General features: G+C 42.7%; 1 protein-coding gene across 1 annotated transcript; it reads left to right on the forward strand.

Moving 5' to 3' along the window:
- The first annotated feature begins 267 nt into the window (after positions 1 to 267).
- LOC115135990 (frizzled-9-like) lies at positions 268 to 3,477 on the forward strand. The gene has a single exon (XM_029671275.2). It carries the CDS (start codon positions 934 to 936, stop codon positions 2,686 to 2,688), a length of 1,755 nt encoding a protein of 584 aa, XP_029527135.1. The 5' UTR covers positions 268 to 933; the 3' UTR covers positions 2,689 to 3,477.
- The last annotated feature ends 18,437 nt before the right edge of the window (positions 3,478 to 21,914 follow it).

Consider the following 21,914-nt stretch of genomic DNA (forward strand, 5'->3'; position numbering starts at 1 on the left):
AACAACCTAAGCTATTTTCACTTAAGGCCACCGCGTGGAATGTCGATAAAAATATTTTTTAACCGGGAGTAATATACGCACTTTCATTACATCAACCGCGCTAGGTGACCAATAGATGAATTTGGCCCATGATTGAATTCCCATCTCGTAATTTTTGCGTAAAGCCAGTAAGAAAAAGTCATTTGAGAATTAGTTTTTTTAGGCGGGGCGACACAAGCTCGTCACTTAATTCCCGCCCCGTTATTGAAGAGGCAGAGTGCGAGCACAGAAAAAGATAATGCACTCAAGCGATTGAGGGAGAGGAAGACAGGCAGAGCTGGACAACTTGACTATTTTTAAACGAGACAGTATCCCTCCGTGCTGTGCGCTTGTGTGGTTACAAACAGGAGCCTACTAACACGGGATTCTGAATTGCCTGTCAACTAAAAATCTATTCGGAAAATAAGGACATTACCGTGGATTATTACGGCAAATAACGGTTCAACTCAACTGCCTGGTTTGATATTTTAATATGCGTGCTACCAGTGGTAAATTATAGACTCGTTGTTTTCCATTCTAACTTTCACAACATTGTTGCCTTCAATTTGGTAAACATGTGAAGCGTATCGTGCTTTTAAAAAATCGCCTGGATTTGGAACTGTAACAAGCACATTTTTATCCCCCTTTGTAATTCGCATACTGTTCACAGGAAAAACGTTTTGCGGAGTTTGACCATAGGAGATAACTTTAATACTGATTAAAGTTATCTCGCCAACTTGGAACTCACGGATATGCTACAATGCTTTCATCAGATTTGACAGTGGGGAAATTTACACGTTGGGCACCAGTTTTTTTCCTCCAAGCAATTTTTCTCATGGGATGAAATATTTAACTTCTATTTTCTGTTTTAATACGTTAAGTATTTCGTGATACATACACTTTCCTGATATCACCATGGATGTTTTTAATTTGAGGATTGCCATTTTACTGTGGTGCCAACTTGTTATTGTTGCATCCAGCTTGGAGATCGGAGCCTATGATCTAGAGAGAGGCAGACATGCAAAATGCGAACCCATCACCATCCCCATGTGCCAGGGCATTGGCTACAATATGACAAGAATGCCCAACTTCATGAAATATGCAAGCCAAGCAGAGGCCAGCATCAAACTGAATGAGTTTTCCCCTCTCGTGGAATATGGCTGTGACATTCACCTGCGCTTTTTCCTCTGCTCCCTCTACGTCCCCATGTGCACTGACAAAGTGTCCACCACCATTCCTGCCTGCCGACCAATGTGTGAGCAGGCCAGGCAGAAGTGCTCTCCCATCATGGAGAAGTTCAGCTTCGGCTGGCCTGACTCACTGGACTGCTCCAAGCTTCCCACTAAAAATGACCCCAACTCCCTGTGCATGGAGGCACCTGAGAATGACACAAAGCAGGAGACCAAGAAGGGGGAGGGCATGCTCCCGGTGCCCCCCAGACCCAGGCAGCCCAGCTCAGGTACCAGCGGGCGCTCTGGCACCAGCCTGGGCTCCTGCGAGAACCCGGAGAAGTTCCAGTACGTGGAGAAGAGCCAGTCGTGCGCCCCACGCTGCTCCTCTGCAGTAGACGTGTTCTGGTCAAAGAAGGACAAGGACTTTGCCTTCATCTGGATGGCGGTGTGGTCCACACTCTGCTTTGTCTCCACCGCCTTCACCGTCCTCACCTTCCTGCTGGACCCGCAGCGCTTCCAGTACCCGGAGCGGCCCATCATCTTCCTCTCCATGTGCTACAATGTCTACTCGGTGGCCTTCGTCATCCGCTCGGTGGCCGGGGCCGAGAACATCGCCTGTGACCGGGAGAATGGCGAGCTCTACATCATCCAGGAGGGGCTGGAGTCCACGGGCTGCACCATCGTATTCCTCATCCTTTACTACTTTGGTATGGCCTCATCCATCTGGTGGGTCATCCTCACCCTCACCTGGTTCCTGGCCGCTGGTAAGAAGTGGGGCCACGAGGCCATCGAGGCCCACAGCAGCTACTTCCACATGGCCGCCTGGGGCATCCCAGCCATGAAGACCATAGTCATCCTCACCATGAGGAAGGTGGCCGGGGACGAGCTGACAGGGTTGTGCTACGTAGGCAGCATGGATGTCAACGCCCTGACTGGCTTCGTGCTCATCCCTCTGTCCTGCTACCTGGTCATTGGCACCTCCTTCATCCTCACGGGCTTCGTAGCGCTCTTCCACATCCGCAAGATCATGAAGACAGGCGGCACTAACACGGAGAAGCTGGAGAAGCTGATGGTGAAGATCGGTGTGTTCTCCATCCTGTACACGGTGCCCGCCACCTGCGTCATCATATGCTACTTCTATGAGAGGCTCAACATGGACTACTGGAAGTTCCGTGTTCTGGAAAGCAAGTGTGTTTCATTCCCTGGACACCGGAACGAGGACTGCTCCCTGGAGGAGTCGGTGCCCACCGTGGCGGTGTTCATGCTGAAGATCTTTATGTCTCTGGTGGTGGGCATCACCAGCGGTGTGTGGGTGTGGAGCTCCAAGACCCTGCAGACCTGGCAGGGTCTGTGCAATAGGAAGCTGGCGGTGCGGACTAGCAGGAAGCCCTGTGGCAGCGTCAGCTGCAGCAGCTCCCACTGCCACTATAAGCCCCCAGCCGTGGTGCTCCACATGTCCAAACCAGACTCTTACATAGAGAGCCCAACACACGTCTGACACTTCAAGTGACATTTCTCAAAGTGTTTTGTAAAGACAATGCCAAAGGGAAAAGAGGCTATTTTGTTATGTGATCATTTGAAAAGCTCAGGTTGGACTGCATCTGATGTTCGTTGAGTAGCAATACCTGAAAGTGACAGTGTTTGTGCTGTCGTTTGGGGACATTATCCAAATTGCTTGCAGTTAAACCACACAGTTTGGTGCAAAAGCAGAATCAGATAAGCTTCTAAAGGGAACATTTATTGTATAACATGCCATACAATTGGTTGTTTCTGCTTAACTAACTGAACATGAATGCAAAAGAGAACTGGCATGGATGTATCAATATTTGGTTTATGCTCCCCTCCCTGTAAGTTTATTTATTGTGTTGTATATTTAATTGCAAGTTCTTCATGGTGTTTCATAAGTTTTTGTATATTGTATGTAAGTGCACGTACTAAAGAGTTATGAGTTATGAATATAGGGCCTGTTGAGATGTACAAGTGCCTTTTGAAAATTAATATTTTTTTGAAAAATTGACGTTAATAAAACATATTTATATATTTTCACTGATGACTTTACTCTCTCCATTACTTTACAACATATGTCAACTTGTTAGGGGTAGTTGTCATAAACATGAGCAAAGCAAAGACATTCTACAAGAGTATAAAAATGTTTTGGTTTAAATAACTGCTTTGAAAATATTCATTTTGCCAAAAAACATTTTGATTTAGATTTGCTACAGTGCCTCTTCAAATTGACAAGCTCTACAGTGGTCATTTTCTTGAGGTAATAATGATCTAAGATGCAAGAATATATTGCATGAATAAAATCAATATATCATTAGTTTGGGTGACATTCCTACATTTATTCATTTTTGTTTATTTTTCAGTAGACTTTGATGACCTTGTGGACCCACCTACAGTATGAAGCTCTCACTGGCAAAACAAGTCATATTTTCCCAAGTGACATCAGCTGTTAATTTTATATGCCCTTTCATGTATAACTCTGTCCTTGCATTGCATCAGTGTTCTGTCACATTTGTGGAAAACAAAATGCTTGAGTAAAATGCGAACAAAAAGCTGTGTGTTCCACACAGTTAAGCCTTGTACCAAATTTGTGGTCGGTTGACAAAAGCGTTAATATTTTTTTTAACCTGCAGCTTCAGTTGAGGTGGAAAACAGTCAGCGCCTCCAGGCCTCTCTGTCTGCCTGTGTTTGTGAAGCTATGCTGAACTTTCTGTTTTCCAATGAAACATCATCTCCAGCAAAAAATAACTTACATGGGGTGACAGCATTCCATGGTGCGGGAAAGAGAGAGACAGAGTTTTAACGATGTCATGACACTGCCTTTAAGGACATTTTTCTCTGCGTTTCCCAAATATAACACACACAGGCAGTTAAAATGTCACGCTTTTCAAAAGTTCAGCCTTTATAAAGCTAAAGACTACATGGCATTATCCTTGTTGAATAGGTACAGTATAGCAGATGTCTGATACTCTGCTGCAGATCCATTTATACCTCATCATTTCACATTAGGCCTTAACAATAATGATATTTACATTTTGGGCTGGTCCAGCCCACCAGCCTATCCTTAAATAGGGACATTACGTTTTTATCATCCTCTTTTCCCTGTTGCTGGTGCCTGCGTCCTGCCTGCGCAGACATTGTCCATGGCTTGTCAGCACGTCTCCCCGTGGAGCTGAAACCACTGTTACATTTCACCATAAAAAGCTGGGTTTGTCTTGGAGCTGCACATTGGGACCCCTCTGTGGTATGTAAACCACATGTACCAGTCACAATAAAGCGAAATTAATGTGTGCCAGCTTTGAAGTTTCTAAATGGGTGACATGCATAAACACTTCCCAGCTAGCACAAAATGTTCTGAGAACCATATGTTTCTTAGAGCTTGGTAAGAGCATGGTACACATGTGGATTTCCCAGCAGCTCCATCAAGCATCGCATGGATCTTGAAATCGGCAGCAACAGCAACCATTCATGAAGTAAGTGTCTAGATGGATAGTTATGTTCAATTATAAGTGAAGGACATGCTATTCATGGGTTGGATGCTTCGTCACAATATTGTTTTGAATGTTCTTGTGAGGTCTGATGCCTGAATGAATGTTCTACTAGTTACTCAATGGCATTCTCTGAGTCACCATGCACTGATGAAGATTTAGTTTAAAGTGCATTATAGTGACTTGGAAAAACTATGACATTTCTGAAGGAGGCAAATCATTAGTAGGACAACCTTTTGTCATTACTGTGATGTCACCAAATTGACTTTAGATGGCGAATCATTTTATCTAGCTAGCTAAGATTGAGGGACAGAACCGGATTTTAGCTAGCTAAAGATAGCATTGCAAACTTTTCTAGTTATGACAATTGCTATCTCTCTAAAGTAAATTTGATGGCAAAGTTATCTCCTACTAATTGCTTGCCTACTTTAGCAATGTCATCATATTTCCAAGCCAACTAGTGTATCCTCAAATAATGATAGCTAGATTGCTAGCTACCAATGTTAGCTAGCCTGTTGACTGTTGTTAAAGCTGCAGTCAGTCATTCACCCAAAACGGACCAAGGTATCCTTCTTGATTTAGCATGTGTATTGTGTTTTCTTTGATGACTGTACAAAATAAAATGCTCAAATTGACAATTTAAGGAGTATTTGTCATTAGGTATTAGAGCTAAAACAAGTGGTGCAGTGGACTAATCTCAGTGCAAGAGGCGTCACTACAGTCCCTGGTTTGAATCCAGGCTGTATCACATCCGGCCATGATTGGGAGTCCCATAGGGCGGCGCACAATTGGCCCAGCGTCGTCTGGGTTTGGCTGGGTTAGGCCGTCATTGTAAATAAGAATTTGTTCTTAACTGACATGCCAAGTTAAATAAAGGTAAAAAAATGTTTTCAAAATAAAAATACTGGCGTGTGATTGGATTTGTAGTTACTAGCCTTCCAGCCAGAAAAAAGAAAGAGGGTAGCTCTTATTATTAGCTAGCGAGATATCTCATTAGGTGTATATTTATCTGATATGATTCCTAAAAAATAGTAATCCTTCTGGATGTTGAATGCAATAATGAATGTATAACTCTTATGATAGATCATATGACTTATGAAAGCTCAGGCTGGATGTCTAGCTGGTTTGACTTTGCTACAGGCATACATTGTCATATTATTTCAGTTATGAACTATCAGATATTAAATTATGTTACATATTTTCAAATGTGAGAGTGAAAACTAGGATTATAAAATTGAACTTTGTCACCTTGCCAACAGGTTGATAACTTGTAGCTCCACAAGTCCCTTCCTTTCATGATCCCCTTTCTTATGTGCTAAAGGGTCATCGCTGAGAAATGCAGGATGAGGACCATGAGGTCATGGACTTAAGAGGAAGATGCTTTTGATGAGGAGCTACTTGGTGAAGACTAGGATGAAGAGTATGAGACACACACAGACAGGACAGACAGGTAAACATCGACTGGCAGAGAAGCAGCTGAATTGGTTCCCTCCTAACCCTCCTAGGTTTATGCTGGTGGTGGTTGCTGTACATACCAAGCTGTTGGTGCAGGTTGTAGAAAAGCTATAGCCTGGTCCCAGATCTGTTTATGCTGTCTTTCTAACTTCTAATGTATGATGGTTGTCATGTTGTGTTACCATAGCAGTTGGCTTGGCTATACATAGGAGTTGGCTATATAGCACAAACAGATCAAAGACAAAGCTAACATTTGGCTCATTGTCAGAACAGAAATAGTGAAAGTCAATGTACTTGAGGACTACTCTATAAATTATTGGCTTTGTTACAGGAAAGATAGAAATGAGAATATGATGTGGTTTGCTTGTGTGGCACCCATAGCCGCTGGAAGTAGGGGTGCTGAGGGTACTCCAGCACCTGATAAACCACAATTAAAAAATGAAAATAATTATGAAGAAAGTAGAATTCCATCAAATTAGTGCACTAGACCTTTATCATTTATTACTCCTGTATGAGGGGATGAAAATACTCATCAGCAGAGCGGGGAGTCTGGTTGTGTCACGTTCTGACCTTTATTTCCTGTGTTTTGTATTTAGTTAGTATGGTCAGGGCGTGAGTTGGGTGGGCAGTCTATGTTTGTTTTTCTAGGTTTTGGGTATTTCTTTGTTTTCGGCCTAGTATGGTTCTCAATCAGAGGCAGGTGTCATTAGTTGTCTCTGATTGAGAATCATACTTAGGTAGCCTGGGTTTCACTGTGTGTTTGTGGGTGATTGTTCCTGTCTCTGTGTTTGCACCAGATAGGACTGGTTTGAGTTTCACATTTCTTGTTTTTTTGTAGTCAGTTGTTCATGTGTACCTTAACGCATTAAAAAGAACCATGGACACTTAACCACGACGCATATTGGTCCTCAGATCCGTTTCGCCTCTCCTCTTCGGAGGAGGAAATTCATTACAGGTTGCTTTATTTATAAGAGTGTTTAGTCATTAGAAACATTTAAATAAGTTATAATCTCCAATATCGCCACAAAGTATTTTTTGCAAAATGGTGAAACAGACTTTGTGATGATACTGAAGATTATACTATTGACCATTGCGTCTCAGAAGCCTAATACATCAAGCAATACTAAGTGTCACGTCTACTCCTGCGCTTGACGTCGCCGGTCTACTAACCACAGGTCCTGACAACCAATCATTACGCACACCTGCACCCCATCATTAGGCAAGCCTGGACTTCATCACTACCCTGATTACCTCCCTTTCATTTAGAACTCTGTTGTATACCAATCAGGCAGTATTGTTTCCGTTTTCATTTTGCGACACAATGCCTGTTTGTGTAGTAACGCTATGCTTGTTCCAATTAAACTCACTGATTGCACCTGCTTATTCGTTACACTAAGTATACTTAGAATTGCTAACTGTGCAATGAATAGACGGCAGACAGGGTGTAGGCCAGGATGGTCCACCATGCAAACAAGCTTTTCTGGTCCTGCATCTTCTGCCTTTTGTGAACTAACACTTGCACTTGACCCCCACTAGCTCTGACTTTGCTAAAATATACGTTATCGGGGAAAAATGTACTTACTATGACTGTGAGATGTGGTTGTCCTACCTAGCAATCTTAAGATGAATGCACTAACTGTATGTCGCTCTGGATAAGAGCTTCTGCTAAATGACATGTTAAATGTAAATCTAATGGTGACCTATTGAAAACAGTACAACAATGATATAGCAAATGAAGGTGCATTATGCATGCCTTTTGTTTTGATGACAAAAAGTTGCCTACACACCTATGAAAGTTTGCTGCTTTAAGGGTCCAACTGACAAGTTGAATACCATGTGCCTTTGTTGTTGTTTTTTGAACGGGTAAGAGGGTGGGCTCTAGACCATCCTGTCAGCCAATCAGGCAGTGTATGTAAATATCAAATTTCATATTAAATTTGGATTCCTAATGCCCACAATCAGACGGAGCATTTCAGTAGCCCAAGGAGGCTCAGGGAAATAAAAAAAATATATATTTTTTAATAAACACACAGTGATTTATTAGACATAAAGTATAATTTTTGTTACTTTAATAGACATAATGTAACTACAAAACTGGGTGGGAGCTTTAAGAAATCGTTTTAATTAAAAAACACAAGAAAACTAATGTTAGAATGTTATTTAAAAATGTATACGTTCTGTTCTTAGCATCAACAAAACTCCCTTTATCCTCTATCTTGTTAAGTGTGTTCAGGTGTGGTGTCCACGCCCTTTAATTACCACACCTGGTCTTAACGAGTGCTTGTTTCCTTTAAATGGGGTCTGTTTGAAAATACTAAAATGATCAGCTTTGTATGAGTTAAAAACATATGACATGCAAGTGCCATCCTGGTGACGCAGTGGATTAATTCCATGGCTAGAGAACAGAAGATCGTAGGTTTGAATCTCACTGACACAGTGCCACAATCAAATAGAAATGTGTTTGCATGATTAACACCCTCGGAGTTCCAAATTAGTGCTTTTTTCCTTTGAAATTGGGTCTTTTTGAATGGCAGTGTTATTAAAGAATCCATGTAATTCAAATTCCCTGCAAATTGCAAACAGGAATTGACAATTACATTGTAATTCACATACTGTGCTTAATCATTCCAATGTTAATTGGAGAAATGGTATTGGATATGCTTAAAATATCTCTCCAGACATAAAGTAAAATACTCAGACCATGAATGTGAAATTTCTCTTTCTGAAGGTTTGTTAGTCAACCAATCAAAACCACTGAAATGTGCCACATTGACGTCCTAGCTTCTTAGCCAAACCATTCACAAAGGCAGAAAACCTTTGGGAGACAATACTATAATAGAGATCCCTAATAGCATTGTAGGAGAGCAGACAAGATAGAGTATCTGTGTAATTGTGTGCTCTCTGAAAGGAAAAGGCTATGTCAGCCCATACGTTTGATTAAAGGAGATCATTAAAGCATCAGGGCTTTTCCCCCTCTTTCAAAAAAGCATGAAGAAGAGAGAAAGGGCTCCTCATTACTCCCCACCCCCAGGCAGTATCCCTTTCCTGCGCTGGTTTTGATGTGGAAATGAGTCTATTGAAAAAGCCCACTGAAAAGCTGCAGCCCCTCAAAAGGGTGTCCTTTCCAAAACCCCCCCCCCGAGCTTTGTGTGCCACTACCTCGGCCACGTCCCACGAGTACCCCTTGTGTTACTTGCATCCGCCAACACTCACAAACACATGCACTAAGACTCACCAGGTTGTTGAAGTACGTGGTAACATTGAACATCCCTCTAGGTGAATGATGTAGAGAAACATAGACTATAGTTCCTCTGTGTACATTATGCTGTTGTTGCTGTGGCTTGGACATTCTGATTTCCTATGCCAACCCCCCATTTGAACTAAATATCACATTTATACTCTAATGTTGCAGAGTATTTGATGTCTGACTTCTGTATTTGTTTCGCTGGGATATCTATTCGTCATATAGTTTCACTCTGCTTGCTTTACTTGACAGCCATCCAGCTAAGAGCAGACATCTATCGGCGAGTGACAAACACACATCAGCCTCTCATCGCCCAATCACGTGCAGCTATCAAAGACGCCACATCATCTAGGTCAGATGTTTGGGAGTTTGCCCCTCTTTAGTTGCCATTTTGATTGCGGTTGCTATGTAAGAGAAAGAAAGAGCAAGGGAGAGGGAAAGTAAAAGACAGAAGGGGAAAGAGAAGGAGTGAAATAGAGAAATGGAGGTCTACAGGGGGTGGGGCAGTGCTGCTGCACTCATGACTTGTTTTTATTGAATTTCAAATGTCGAATAGACAGATGGAAGACAGGGATGCTGTTAACTTATCCATGTGCCCCAACTGCTCTCTCACCCATATTCTTGTGACCCTTCCCTGTGTTAGGTTTCTACTGCCGTCCATGGCGTTTTCATAGATTTTCATACATCTACTGTACATTTGCCTTTTGATGTTTTCTCTTTACCTGCTGTTTGAAGCTTTCGACTCCAGAATAAGGTGGAGCAGATTGACATTGATACACACACACACACACACACACACACACACACACACACACACACACACACACACACACACACACACACACACACACACACACACACTACAGGTGTTGTAGAGTTGTTGGACATGTACATGCATTAGGCTATAGGATAACCTGACTAAGGATTCTGCAGGAGCGTTAAGCAAATTTGGCCGGTATATGTGTGTGAGTGCGTGTGTGTGTGTGTGCGCGTGTGTGTGTGCATGGGTGTGTGTGTTTGTCAAAGGAATGCACTAGGCTCTCAGTCAATGTTTTTACTTCAGTATGTATGTATACATATGCAATAATGACACACTCAAGTCAAGCATATATAAATGTCTGCTTTGTAAGTTTACTCTTCATGTAGTGTATCATCTCTCACTTTCTATGTTTAGCCTTTGAATTTGGCAACCCTCTGAGCAAACACTGTTGTCCTTCAACAGCCCTAGATAACGCGCTCGTCTCCATTTTTCTGTTTGTCCTTCCAGCAGTCGGACCAAATATAACAAACAGAATTTATTCAGGAATGGGCTATCCGAGAGCACACATACAGTATTTAAGGAATCAACAAACTGAAACATATTTGCCATAAAGACTTCTCACTGAGTTGATTTTGGGTCTGCCACAAACGGGCCATTTTAGACTCAATTTGCATTGCTAAATTGCCATTAATAGACACTTACTGTATGCATGCCCCCGTTAACATTCCCCCTTGGTATTCAAAAATGAGATTCACATTAAAAGATATGATTTAGATTGAGGGAGAGTTTGAGTTCACCAGAGAGTTGCACAATGTGTATCACTTAGGTAGTATAGTTCATTTGGAAAGTATTCAGACCCATTAACTTTTTCCACATTTTGTTATGTTACAGCCTCATTCTAAAATGGATTAAATAATGTTTTCCCATCATCAATCTACATACTGTACCCCATAATGACAAAGTGAAAACAGGTTTTTAGAAAATGTTGCAAATGTATAAAAACCAAAAACAGATATACCTTATTTACACAAGTATTCAAACCCTTTGCTATGAGACTCAAAATTGAGCTGAGGTGCATCCTGTTTCCATTGATCATCCTTGAGATGTTTCTACAACCTGATTGGAGTCCACCTGTGGTAAATTCAATTGATTGGACATGATTTGGAAAGGCACACACGTCTATATAAGGTCTCACAGTTGACAGTGCATGTCAGAGCAAAAAAAAAAAAAACAAGTCAAGGAATTGTCCGTAGAGCCCCGAGAATCAATGTATTCATTATGGATCCCCATTAGCTGCTGTTGAGGCACAGATCTGGGGAAGGGTACCAAAACATTTATGCAGCATTGAAGGTCACCAAGAACAGAGTGGCCTCCATCATTCTTAAATGGAAGAAGTTTGGAACCACCAAGAATCTTCCTAGAGCTGGCCAGCCGGCCAAACTGAACAATAGGGGGAGAAGGGCCTTGGTAAGGGAGGTGACCAATAATCCGATAGTCACTCGGACACAGCTCCAGAGTTCCTCTGTGGAGATGGGAGAAACTTCCAGAAGGACAACCATCTTTGCAGCACTCCACCAATCAGGCCTTTATGGTAGAGTGGCCAGATGGAAGCCACTCCTCAGTAAAATGCACATTACAGCTCACTTGGAGTTTGCCAAAAGGCACCTAAAGGTCTCATAGACCATGAGATACAAGGTTCTCTGGTCTGATGAAACCAAGATTGAACTCTTTGGCCTGAACCTGGCACCATCCCTACGGTGAAGCATGGTGGTGGCAGCATCATACTGTGGGAATGTTTTTCAGTGGCAGAAACTCAGAGACTAGTCAGGATCGAGGGAAAGATAAACATAGCAAATTACAGAGAAGTCCTTGATGAATACCTGCTCCAGATTGTTCAGGACCTTAGACTGGGGCAAAGGTTCACCTTCGAACAGGACATCGACCCTAAGCACACAACCAAGACAATGCAGGAGTGGCTTCGGGACAAGTCTCTAAATGTCCTTATGTTGCCCAGCCAGAGCCCAGACATGAACCCGATCAAACATCTCTGGAGAGACCTAAAAATAGCTGGGCAGCAATGCTCCCTATCCGGTCTGAAAGAGCTTGAGAGGATCTCCAGAGAGGAATGGGAGAAACTCCCCAAATACAGATTTGCCAAGCTTGTAACGTCATACCCCAAAATACTTGATGTGATTGCTGCCAAAGGTGCTTTAACAAAGTACTGAGTAAGGGGTCTGAATACTTATGTAAACGTAATATTACATTTTTAATATTTTTTTTAATAAATTTGCTACATTTTATAAAAAAACGTTTTTGCTTTGTCAGTATTGGGTAATGTGTGTAGTTTGATGAGGAAATAAGGCTGTAACATAACAAAATGTGGAAAAAGTCAAGGAGTCTAAATACATTCCAAATGCACTGTATACTGTACTATAGTACAGTCCTATACGATCAGTGGCGATTTTAGCATGTAAATCCTAGAGGGGCAAGCTAAAAAAAAATCAGATACATGCCAGCAAAGACACTACACAACACAACACTAAACAATACATAAATTGCACTATAACGGCGACAAGCGTTGCCCACAAACTGTTAGGGCCTATATCAAGCTATCCCAACAGCTAAGCTTTCTTTCCAGCATAATGAAGTGAATCCTTACCACTGCTACACCTGGCTATCAGTGGAGCCTTGTCTGGCAGCCAAACAATTCATTCAGACTCGTTTACTGTCTATTTAAAAAACATAGCTGATATGGCTGACTTGCTTAAACAAATGTGGTTTCTACTGACCATTGAGATGTACAAACTATGGCATAAGGGAACAATGAATGGATGAGGCATTCCGTAATTTCGATTGAATCATTCATGAGCGAGCGACGATGGACGTAATCGACATGCAGTTAAAGTCGGAAGTTTAGATAAACCTTAGCCAAATACATTTAAACTCAGTTTTTCCCAATTCCTGACATTTAATCCTAGTAAAGATTCCCTGTCTTAGGTCAGTTAGGATCACCACTTTATTTTAAGAATGTGAAATGTCAGAATAACAGTAGAGAGAATGATTTATTTCAGCTTTTATTTCTTTCATCACATTCCCAGTTAGTCAGAAGTTTACATACACTCAATTAGTATTTGGTAGCATTGCCTTTAATGTGACGGTTGTCGTAAGAACGGGACCAAGGCACAGCAGATATTGAGTTCCACATATTTATTCCAATGTGAAACTTAAGCAAAATACAAGAAATCAAATAAAAAACAACGGAACGTGACTACGTGGTACACATGCACAAACACAAAATAATATCCCACAAATGCAGTTGGGGAAAAAGCCAACCTAAATATGATCCCCAATTAGAGTCAACGAGTACCAGCTGCCTCTAATTGGGAACCACACAAACCACCAACCTAGAAATCTATAAACCCCCCCCGACTCCGGCACCAAATGGGGAGGGTAGGGGGGGTGACTAGTATCAGTGGCGGCTCCGGTGCGGGTCTTTGCCCCCGCCCAGACCACGGGTCCGGCCATGGAGCCGGGTAGAACGCTGTGCCCGGACTGGGCACTGGCGCCGAGGAAGGCTCCGGCCATGGAGCTGAGTTGACTGGGCATCGGCGCAGAGGAAGGCACCGGCCTTGGAGCTGGACTGGACGCTGTGCCTGGACTGGGCACCGGCGCAGAGGAAGGCTCCTGCCATGGAGGGCGTGACATTTAAATTGTTTAACTTGGGTCAAACGTTTTGGGTAGCCTTCCACAAGCTTCCCACAATAAGTTGGGTAAATTTTGTCCCATTTCCTCCAACAGAGCTGGTGTAACTGAGTCAGTTTTGTGGGCCTCCTTGCTCGCACACGCTTTTTCAGTTTTTCCCACACATTTTCTATGGGATTGAGGTCAGGGCTTTGTGATGGCCACTCCAATACCTTGACTTCGTTGTCCTTAAGCCATTTTGCCACAACTTTGGAAGTATGCTTGGTGTCATTGTCCATTTGGAAGACCCATTTGCGACCAAGCTTTAACTTCCTGATTGATGTCTTGAGATGTTGCTTCAACATATCCACATAATTGTCCTCCCTCATGATTCCATCTATTTTGTGAAGTGCTCCAGTCCCTACTGCAGCAAAGCACCCCCACAACATGATTCTGCCACCCCCGTGCTTCACGGTTGGGATGGTGTTCTTTGGCTTGCAAGCCTCCCCTTTTTCCTTCAAACATAATGATGACCATTTTGGCCAAACAGTTCTATTTTTGTGTCACCAGACCAGAGGACATTTCTCCAAATGGTACAATCTTTGTCCCCATGTGCAGTTGCAAACCGTAGTCTGGCTTTTTTATGGTGGTGCAGTGGCTTCTTCCATGCTTAGCGGCCTTTCAGGTTATGTCGTTATAGGACTCCGGTTACTGTACCTTTGTACCTGTTTCCTCCAGCATCTTCACAAGGTCCTTTGCTGTTGTTCTGGGATTGATTTGCACTTTATGCACCAAAGTACGTTCATCTCTAGGAGACAGAATGCGTCTCCTTCCTGAGCAGTATGACGGCTGCGTGGTCCCATGGTTTTTATACTTGCGTACTATTGTTTGTACAGATGAACGTGGTACCTTCAGGCGCATTTAAATTGCTCCCAAGGATGAACCAGACTTGTGGAGGTCTTGGCTGAATTCTTTTGATTTTCCCTTGATGTCAAGCAAAGAGGCACTGAGTTTGAAGGTAGGCCTTGAAATACATCCACAGGTACACCTCCAATTGACTCAAAGTATGTCAATTAGCCTATCAGAAGCTTCTAAAGCCATGACATCATTTTTCTGGAATTTTCCAAGCTGTTTAAAGGCACACTCAACTTGGTGTATGTTAACTTCTGACCTACTGGAATCGTGATACAGTGAATTGTAAGTTAAATAATCTGTCTGTAAACAGTTGTTGGAAAAATTACTTGTCATGCACAAAGTAGATGTCCTAAACGACTTGCCAAAACTATAGTTTGTTAACAAGAAATTTGTGGAATGGTTGAAAAATGAGTTTTAATGACTCCAACCTAAGTGTATGTAAACTTCCGACTTCAACTGTAACTATGTGTTCAGCACTTTTGAAATGTACAGCAACAGAATGCAGAACATGGGCTGCTCTTACAGTATTTTCCCTGTACACCAAGTCAGAACTGTATGATGAATAAAGGGGGCATATAAAGCAGACAATGAAACCTCTTACAAAATTAGATGATAACCTTTCTCAAAAACAGGGTTTAGGCTACAAGTACAGCACCGCCAAGTCAGAACAGTAACGTTAGGCGAAATTAAGAGGTGAAAATAGACCAAATTATTAGGTGAGGCACATTGGCTGCTAACAGCTTACTACACAACATACACTTAGTATTCCTTTCTTAGCCACAGTATACATATCTCCCTTGCATATTACATAATTTATGCAGCAGCATACAATACATTTTTGGACTCAACTTGACTTGTGATGTGCTCACTTAAACATGAAGGTGGCGCGGCGGTTTTGTCATCAGTCTGGATTTATGGTGGGAACTCTGGGAAAAAAACGCACAGCCACTCCATTGAATAGCAGGCTACTGGTTGCTTTGCACTGCTTGCAGTTAGCCACTGATACCTTCCAAACGACTCATTGTTGAATTTGCGATTTCCAACTTGATGTTTAATCTTTATGTCCAATGGCCGATGAGCACCGATACGTTTTATCTATAATTTCTCTTCATTATTTCTCTTCATATGACAAGGATTAAAAAGGATTTGCCAGTAGATTGTCGACTTGATTCATGATGATGACTGCTAGCTAAGATTTTGAAAGTAAGATGATCAGTTCAATGAAAGCTACTGTACATATAACGTGATTTGACGTAATTTTATCTGTGGCCAATGACCTTGAGCCTTCTTGGATGGGCACTTGTAATATAACTCTATGGCTGGACACAAAGGGGTGACATTTTTGATGTCTACCCTTACTAAGGACATAAACTTTACGATGACGTAGTGTTCCCATGGGTGACAGAACACTGAGCCAATCACGGCGCAATGCTCCTATTTTTTGCTGGCTCTCCCCACCACCACCACAGAAAGCACTGAGCTAGGCTGAAACACCTGCATTTTGGAGCTGCCTTCCTCAAGAAAACAAAAAACAGACCGTGTGTATGCAACTTTATTAACTGAATTATATATATATTTTTTTACATTGTTTGCAAACTGATATGTGACACGTATTAATGCCAAAATAACATTCAAAACAGGCAAGCCCTGAAAAAAATATATATTTATATACATTGTTTTTGGGGGGGTTGCTAAAAATGTGTGGCTCAAAACAGGTACAGTGGGGCAAAAAAGTATTTAGTCAGCCACCAATTGTGCATGTTCTCCCACTTAAAAAGATGAGAGAGGCCTGTAATTTTCATCATAGGTACACTTCAACTATGACAGACAAAATGAGAAAAAAATCCAGAAAATCTTGCTTGTTTGTAGGTGACCAAATACTTATATTCCACCATAATTTGCAAATAAATTCATTAAAATCCTACAATGTGATTTTCTGGATTTTCTTTCCTCATTTTGTCTGTCATAGTTGAAGAGTACCTATGATGAAAATTACAGGCCTCTCTCATCTTTTAAAGTGGGAGAACTTGCACAATTGGTGGCTGACTAAATACTTTTTTGCCCCACTGTATGTGACGGGTCGCCACTGTATACAATGAGCACTGTGTAGGCATAGACCTGGGAGACCAAGTGAGTGGACTGATCACTGACGTTAAGAGATTAATTGACAGTCTGTTCGATAACCAAGCCTTCAGGCACTCCGGCTGTAGGTCCATTGGATGCCATACAAGTTAGGTCTGCACCTGAGTGACATAGGAGCTTGTCATGTATAATTGCCATAGTAGAGTTCAGCTATATCCAGGGTTCTGTCCAATGGCCTTGCTCCTCTTAAAAAGGTACTTTGTGCTCGTGGCAGGTGCCAATAGGACGTAGTTTGTGAAAATTACGACCAATTTCAGAAAGTAGTGCCTGCGACAAACATTGGGCTTGAGGCTGTGCTGTTAAGTTGACAGTGGTTGAGAGGCATGTATAATTTAGGCAACCCTCAAAACCCGGAGACAGCAGCCGCCCGTAAACAAAGGTGCCATTGCTCTGGCCTGGTAGCACAGATGGGTAGCACAGAGAGGGCTTTGTACTGAGAGAGAATGAGGGATAAAAAGGGAGAGTGAGAGAGAGGTCTACCAGAGGAGTGAAAACCTTGAAGCAGCCAGATGCTGCCAGGTCTGTCCCCTGCCCCCACTTCACTCTTTAATTACTGGGCACGTCAATTCACAAGGGTGACATGTTATAGAGGCCAGACAACAGGGCACTGAGTATTACACCTACAAATCTTGCCAACTCTGGTACAGACACACATCCACAAACACAATACAGAGATACAGACAGACAGAAATGCATACACAACCTTTATAAAGGTGTGTGTCAGTATTACGCATATTAGTGAGTCCAGACCCACTGGTGTTGTAGTAAAAAAAAGTCCTGCTAGGCCATATGTAACCCATTAGCCCTGCTCACACCAATGTGGGCAGGTTCCCCTAGCAGGCTGGCACTCAGCGTGGCATCCCCTATAGCGCTGGGACCTGGCTGGCATCCTCACCCTGCCAGGCCAGATGATGAGTTGGGCACATGATGGTTTAACACACTAGCAATGTCCCTCGTCGGCTTTACTTCCCACCGTGTGGCCAGACAACTGATTGGCTGAGGTTGGTTCCAGGAAGATGCACATAAAGGAAATGAAGGTGTCTTAATGTAAGGGGAGGCCATTTTGTAAGAGTTCGCCGCTTTAAGATTCAATTGTGGATGATGGTTGAGATGTAGTCAGGGGGCTGGCTGAAAAAGAGGTTATTGAGTGTGAAAGTGGTTGTAGTCAGTCTCATGCTATAACTAGCGAGCTAATTGGCTTGTGGGGATTTTTTTATTTAAAAAATCTTACCAATGTAGGCGAAACTATCAAGTACTATTTAAAAAATAATTTCATAGTGTGGGTTTAACAAAATCCTGTTACTTCTGCCTATTTCCTTTCGCTTTCTTTATAGGGACCACAGTTAGAACTATAGTAGTATTTTCCCAGTCAATCATTTGTTGTATAGAGTTTAGGACACATTTTATGGCTGTTTAATTAGATCCAGACCTGTGTTTCTTGCTTCCTGCCCTTGTGATGCTGTGGGAAAAGAGGGAGGTTACAAGTGGGAATACATTGAAAAGAGCCATTAATAGAGAATTATATTAAACATTTCCAAATGCATTGAAACTTGGAACAGAACCAAGATCTCCAACAGACAGGTTGCTGCACATTGGATTCACGTATTGTACTTTTTGGTGTATTGTAACATACACCTTCACCTTCTCTACAAACACTGAGTCAATAAAAATACAATACTGCTCGGGCAGAGGAAACAGGATGAAAATGAAAAGAAGAGCGATGGAAAATAGTGACGTGCTCAGGTGCCTGTGTTTGTGGAGCCCTTGTTAATCCGGCATGCAAAGGAAAGCAGAGATTACTTTACAGAGAGCAACAGTCACTGCATATTTATCTTAAACACAGCTCCATACGGTCCAGAACCTCTTGTTTCAGGGAGCCAGAGGTGCTGCTCAGGCCAGAATAGTTTTTCTTGCTTTTAATGAAATTAGGTGAAAGACAGAACGAAATGGACGCCGGGCCGGGACTAGGATAAGAAGGAGGTTTTTGTTTCCTCGTTACAGGGGGGTAGAGTCGTGGGGCATAAACAAGAGCACCAGCGCCTTAACGTTACGAGGCCACAACGGAGATGCTGATGGTGTGAAAAACTCTCCCTTGTTTTTGTTAGCCTTTTTCTCGTGCTCGCTTCCCTCCATCTGAAGCACCTTGGGTGATAGAATGTGTCCATTGTTTTCGTGGCCCACCCCCTCGGTTCATCACTATTACAACACACTCTGTGGAGACAGCACCTCCACCACTAGCCAAACCCACATGACATCTGTGGACAGTCATTCTGCTTCCTCAAGACATTGAGAATTTAGAATCATTCTATGGACAACCTCAGCATCTTAACTCTGTTATGGTCAAGTCTTTATGGTGCTGTGTTATCCACCTGGATTTGCTCAACCAGACCTTTTGGTTACTGGCCCAACGCTCTTAACTACTAGGCTACCTGCAGCATTATGGTCACAGACAGGTGTGCTTTAATCAGCATCTGACTCTGGACTTCATGGCCTTGGACTCTGGACTTCATCTCACTTTAGATCACTTTTTATAGAAGACTTCAAACCAAGTCTCTGGCCTGGCCAATTAGAGTAAACCAGCCCTCACAGGCACCAAAATGGCCCATTTTAGGCCCATAAATGGATGACCACCACACCATGTCTGCACATCACAAACACCCATACCTGTCTGACACAGCCTGTACAGCAAAATAAAAACACACAAAAAACAACAAGACTTCGTCAGACACGAGAGCCAATCACATTGTCTGGAACCCAAAGAATCCCAAACCTGGGGTGTGCGCCAACATTTGTGGCTTTTCCCACATGCTCTGGCTGGCCTGTGAAGGCCGTTTTCTCAGCCCAGAAGCTAGTCTTACAATACCTCTCTCCCATCTGCACTGCATTACTGGGCCTGACGTTCTGCCCACCACTCAAAGGAGACTTTATGGATCTGTGAGAGTGCGAGCTGCTCCCTCTCAGACTGTTTCCCATTAAGATCTCCATCGCCATCGAGGTTCTCTGTTACATACTTACACCGACTCACACCTCCCCGGAAAACCTGCCTTCCATTTACCTCCACTGACATAGCCTGTTTTCTTTTCTACAAACTGGAACGATGAGCTGATTGAAGGCGTTGTAGTGTTAACTTTTACCCTTCTGTTTTACTGTTATCGAATAGTACTGAAAGCCTTACAGTCACCTCAATGTTATAAGAGAGACGTTGTCGGCTAGGATTAGTAGTTTGTCAGTAAAGTCAGTCAGCAACGGTCTGGGTTTGTCTTTTTTCCCTGAGGTACATTTGGTGTCCTGCACTCTGTGGCTTGTTTTACCTCAAGGAGAGGGTACGGTATGATGCGGTTTACACAATCCCATTAATACACCAAACTTACTTCTAGGCCAGTTAATCATACATACTGTAAATGTGTGTGTGTGTGTAAGTTGACAAAAACCTTTGTATGAGAATGAGTGTGCTCGTTTTATTGAATAAGTATGTCTGAGTAAGACAGTGAGTGTGTTCATGTGCCTGCGAGGGTATGTGTGTCTGTATGTGTGTGTACTGTACTATATGTGTTTACAGTAAATTAATAAATGTACTGTTCCTTTGTTTTTGCACGGATAGCAGAAGGGAAAAGTATGTAGCTCGTCTAGTCCATGCCTTGCTGATAGACGTACGGGTCGGTGGAAGGACAAAGGGGGAGAGGTGATAAGACTCCCTCCCAGGTGTTGGTTCCAGGAGGAGTCTAGCCAAGAGGATGTGGTTTCCCTCTCCACCCCAGCCTGGCTCACCAAGAATGCTGAGTTACTGGGAAAAACGGGACAGGAAAAAGATACAGCGCGTACCGACCAGGGCAGCACTATTTTGTGTTTTACTAGGCTCACATGGCCCGAGCCTCACACTTTTAACCTCAGCAGATTCTGCAAAGCTGCTTTCTGTATTGTTCTGCAGAGGCTGTGTTTATAACATGTGTTTATCAGGACTTTGCAGTTGTTTGTTATGGCTGACTCAGGGCTTGTTCTTCAATCCTGAATCATTTGAGCCAAAGTATTAGGAAAGCTGAGGTCATCAAGGGTCAGCAAGAACCTTTGAGAACGATAATAAACCAGGGTGTAATACGACCTGAGATTGAATCTGAACAGTACATGTATCCAAATTGGAATGACTTGACTGTTTGCTCAGATTAATTGGAGCTTCATTCACAGTAAGCAGGAGGTTGAGTACACAGACATGGATTTCGTTTTGGGCAGGGTTTCCTTACTCTATTCTCTTTGACAGACCTTAGCCAGCAGGGCCTGAGCAGCTGGCTCCACCTGCTGTCATTTTACCTTTCAGCATTTATATGCAACTTTTTTGTCTTTGTCAATTGTAGATTGAATTCAATGATCGTTATAATCATGGGATGATTGGTCAGTATCGTACTTTACCAAAACAAGAAATGTATGCACATTTACATGTATTTGATGGGGACAATGCACATCAATCAACATTTCTGTAAATGTGCCAGATTTAGCCAGCTGTGTCACACCCTGATCTGTTTCACCTGTCTTGTGATTGTCTCCAACCCCCACCAGGTGTCTCCCATTACCTCATGTGTATTTATACCTGCGTTTTCTGTTTGTCTGTTGCCAGTTCGTCTTGTCCCTTCAAGTTCTACCAGTGTGTTCTCGTGTTTCCTGTGCTCTAGTTTTTGCTTTTCCTTGTCTTCACAGTTTTGATCCTGCCTGCCTCTGATTTGGATTACGACTCTTTGACTGCCTTGACCTACTGATTACCCTTGTACTGTAATAAACTCTGAGACTTGTACTGTAATAAACTCTGAGACTTGTACTGTAATAAACTCTGAGACTTGTACTATCCGCCTCCTGTGTCTGCATCTGGGTCTTAGCATGAGCAGTGATAAGCTGCTTATTTTTCAAACCATTACACCCCATTTACGATCCCATTTCAACACAGGAGGCTCTATCTAGCGTCCCCAGTTACTGTACTACAACCAGTTATTTAGTCCCTGGTCCTTATGCATGTGACATAAGCACTGAGTTCTAACTACTTCTGC

The sequence above is a fragment of the Oncorhynchus nerka genome, unplaced genomic scaffold (assembly GCF_034236695.1).
Source record: "Oncorhynchus nerka isolate Pitt River unplaced genomic scaffold, Oner_Uvic_2.0 unplaced_scaffold_3___fragment_2___debris, whole genome shotgun sequence".
Lineage (NCBI taxonomy): Eukaryota > Metazoa > Chordata > Actinopteri > Salmoniformes > Salmonidae > Oncorhynchus > Oncorhynchus nerka.